Source organism: Amia ocellicauda, chromosome 7 (assembly GCF_036373705.1).
Source record: "Amia ocellicauda isolate fAmiCal2 chromosome 7, fAmiCal2.hap1, whole genome shotgun sequence".
In the NCBI taxonomy this organism is placed as follows: domain Eukaryota; kingdom Metazoa; phylum Chordata; class Actinopteri; order Amiiformes; family Amiidae; genus Amia; species Amia ocellicauda.
The window spans coordinates 37,955,850-37,959,989 of record NC_089856.1 but is presented as its reverse complement, the minus strand read 5'-3'; the positions used below and the strand labels follow the sequence as shown (position 1 = coordinate 37,959,989).

The 4,140-nt window shown below is 36.1% G+C and overlaps 1 protein-coding gene across 1 annotated transcript; it reads right to left on the bottom strand.

Annotated features, from left to right (window-relative positions):
* On the bottom strand, nt 1-3,840 carry LOC136754136 (extracellular calcium-sensing receptor-like). Its single transcript, XM_066710468.1, has 6 exons — nt 3,638-3,840; nt 3,182-3,473; nt 1,884-2,687; nt 1,466-1,693; nt 1,183-1,306; nt 1-914 (listed from the first exon to the last, which is right to left on the bottom strand). Exons 1-6 carry the CDS (start codon nt 3,838-3,840, stop codon nt 1-3), a joined length of 2,565 nt encoding a protein of 854 aa, XP_066566565.1.
* Nucleotides 3,841-4,140: the final 300 nt, after the last annotated feature.

Below are 4,140 nucleotides of genomic sequence, written 5' to 3'. Positions count from 1 at the left end.
TTAAAGTGATTTTGAGGGCATTTTGCCCATCAAATGTTTTTTGGTATTCTTTTCTGGTTTTAATAGAATAATGTAACATTTGGGTACTATAATACATGAAAGCAACCCAAAACTGGAAGCCAAAATTGCAAATATCTCCACAGCTACAGTGAACTTCCCAGGAGAGCTGATATAAGCTGGGATAAAGGTGACCCAGACTGCACAGAATATGAGCATGCTGAATGTGATGAATTTGGCTTCATTGAAGTTATCAGGCAGTTTACGAGCCAGAAAGGCCAACACAAAGCACATGGCAGAGAGGAATCCAATATACCCTAACACAGCATAAAACCCCACTGCTGATCCTACATCACACTCCAGAATTATTTTTTCTTTGTAGTATTGTGTGTTTTTATGAGGAAAAGGGGGTGAAATTGTCAGCCAAAGAACACAAATCAGGACCTGTATGAGTGTGAAAGCAAGAACACTGAACCTCTGCTGTGTGGGCCCAAACCATTTCATAATATTATTGCCTGGCAGTGTAGCCCTGAAGGCCATTAACACCACTATTGTTTTCCCCAGAACACAAGAGATGCACAGGACAAATGTGATGCCAAACGCTGTGTGGCGCAACATACAGGACCACTCAGAGGGCTGGCCAATGAAAGTAAGTGAGCAAAGGAAACACAGAGTTAATGAGAAGAGCAAGAGGAAACTGAGCTCAGAGTTATTGGCTCTGACTATTGGAGTATATCTGTACCAGAAAAAAATAATTGCTGCTGTTATGGTCAGACAAGCTCCAAATACAGAACATGTTACTAATACAATTCCCATTGATTCTTGAAATGAAAGAAATTCAACCGTTTTTAAGAGACACTGAGTTTTGTGATCATTTGATCTGTATTCTGAAGGACATTTGGCACAATCCACAGAATCTGAAAGTAGAAGAATGTAAATTACAATATATCACTCATACTTTAAAGAGCAGCATTAGATGTCACACTTTCTGATGGAGGAATGTATATTTTTGTATCAGTATTAAGTTTATGCTCAATTATGAGTAATACATTACATGATATGCAAGAAAAAATATATATATAAAATCAGCAATACACAGATAATAAAGATTCTGCTCTTATATGAAATGTAACTTTCATATTTTTTGTTTGCTTTACTTAATTGCCTCTGTCACTTATTGCTTACCTGTTGTATTACTGACTTCTCCCTCAGCACATGGAATGCAGTCAAAGCAGCAGATTGGCTTTCCTTTCACAATTGCCTTACGAGTCCCTGGAAGGCAGCTCTCACTGCAGACTGACTTTGGCACCTGAAACACAGAGCTATGAAGTCAGTGCTTTATTACATAATAAAGCAAGATTTGAATCAAGACTAGAGCAGCTATAATAATTTTATTTTATATTTATGTTTGTGTGTAGGTTTACTATGATTACTTGTTTGCTTCTGTTTCAGCCAGTATGAATATTACCTCATCCCGATCACCAGCCCAAACTGCACTGACATCATTCATTACAAATCTCTGTCCTTCAGGTAAAGAGGCATCATATAGACCAATATCTTGAATTACTGGGATTCCCTCCTTCTTAAGCTGCCAGTTTCCTAATGCATATCGTGCTGCTGGATCCCCGTTTTCATCAAAATACACCGTCTCTCCATTTGAGGTTATGAAGTTAACTTCTTTCAGATAATGTAATACCTACAGAAAAAAGCAAATATATTTTCATCACAAACCTTTACAAGCTATCCTCTCTGCAGTACAATATACTAAACACATGGAGATTCATAGAGAGCATATCAAATACAAAAGTTGTCAAATTACAAAGACCACATGACTCTTAATTCTGAACAATACAGACATAGAAAATAGAAAAAAAAATTGTATTTACCTGCCATGGTTCTGTCTTGTTTTTGTTTGCACATGTTTTATTTTGAAAAGGTCCTTGGCCATTTTTGCATGAAAACAGATTATGCAATGCATGGGCTACAGCATACACTGCTTTATACACATTATTTAGTATGCCCATGTCTCTGACATCAGTGTATTGGTTATTTATTTCTTTCAAAGTTTCCATCCCTGTGCATCGATTATTACTTTCACCTATTAGGCTACACCTGAAGGTACTTTCCCAAAACTCATTGAAGCCAGTGTTTCCAGGTATGTTTGATGGACGGACATTGAGAATGAATTCTTTCAGACCTGGTATTTCTACATTTGGAATTGCCAAGCCAATCGACCCATGAAGTATTCTGTAATTCTCAGATGATGCCAGGTACCTGTCATTAATCCACCCTTCAGTGCCCACCCACTGGAAGCCTGTGACATTCTGGATCAACAGTTCTTTTACCAACAGATCCATTTCCATGTATGTGATAAAAGCAACAATTACCTTTGAGGATGATTTTTTTATAATCTCTACAACTTTCAGGATTTTTTCTCTTGGATGAGTTCTATAAATGGCCTCTGAATATTCAATACAAATCCCCTCTGGCTGGGCAGCTTGTACGAAAGTGGCCATCCCATTGTTGCCATAATCATCATCAGTCCTAATGGCCCCAACCCAGGTCCATCCAAAATGTTTGACAAGCTTTGCCAGTGCTCTGCTTTGGTAATAATCACTGGGGACGGTCCTGAAAAAGGTGGGGAACTCCTTCCTGTTACCAAGGCATGCACAGGTAGCATAATGACTGATCTGTAGGAAAGACATGGAATGTTAAATGATGAAAAATAAGAACATAATTTAGTGTTTACAGACATCTTTAAAACATGAACAAGAAAAATATTTAGATTACTGTCCACTGTTAATAGTTTATCTAATCATTTTCTATTAAATGTTTGTTATGAAAATGTTACTCAGCTTTGCCTTAATTCTTTCATTTTTAAATTTAGTATAAAACACATTCTGATCCAAATAAGTAATCAGATCATAGATGGAGACATTGTTTCCTTATATTTTTTCTATTGGGGCATTAGCTGTGTTGAATGATTGAATGCACTCACAGACACAGACCCACACTTACATGTAGCTATATAGATAGATAGATAGATAGATAGATAGATAGATACATACATACATACATACATACATACATACATACATACATACATACATAGACAGATAAACTTGAAAAATAGACACATAGAATTAATGCTGTTACTTTTTAGCACATAAAATAATATTCTCACCACTGGTATTCCAAAGGGTCCAACTGTCGTTGCAATTCCTATTGTTGGAGTGGAACTAGTATCTCCTATGATTGCATGGACAGTGGATGGTTTGATGCAGGACTCATATGGTAGATTTGTTTGCTCCATGTTCATTAAAGCCAGTGATGCTTTTATAGACAAACTTACAGTGCGACAGGCATCATATATTTTATAGCCCAAGGAAACGTTTGGGAGAATATCTGACCTGTTATTTATTTCTTCAATGGCAAAGATCATTGTTTGAGAATATTGTAATTGTGCAGGACGTAAACTGCAGGCAAAATGCATTGATTAGTCTCACAAAATATGTAAACTCATACTACTCAACCACAACTACTGCTTACTGCAGTTTTCACTGTTATAAGTGTGTAATTAAATTGAAAATGACTATTTGAAATTGAAATAATATAACAATTGTTTTAAAATATCACTTACCCATTACATTGTATTTGCCCTGGGTTGGTTTTAAATTCAGGATTCAAAAGGATCGGGTTCAAATGGGATGAAAAAACAGCTCCTATATTGATGTCACCTTCTTTTGAAAACTGAGGTAGGTCTTGTGTTCCATAGGGCTGACAAACTGGCTTTTCAGCCCTTGTGTGAAAAACTATTAGTAGTATTTCTGCAAGCAGCAACATTGATAACCGTTTCCTTTTCACTGTCTAGAGCCAAAATACATTAGTTCAAAGTGCTTTTATAGTGCAATGCAAATCTCATGCTTAAATTAAATGAAGCACCAAAGCATGAATTCTCAGTGGTGACTTCAGTTTTAATCACCTTGAGCAATAAAACACGAAAAATTAAAAACACTAATAGCTGATTAATTGCTTATTGAAAGTAATCTGGTTAGCTTTATGCATCCTCATGTTACAAATGAATTTAATTGCATCACACAGTGTATACTATAGATTAAAACAGCTAAATTTAAAATGCATACA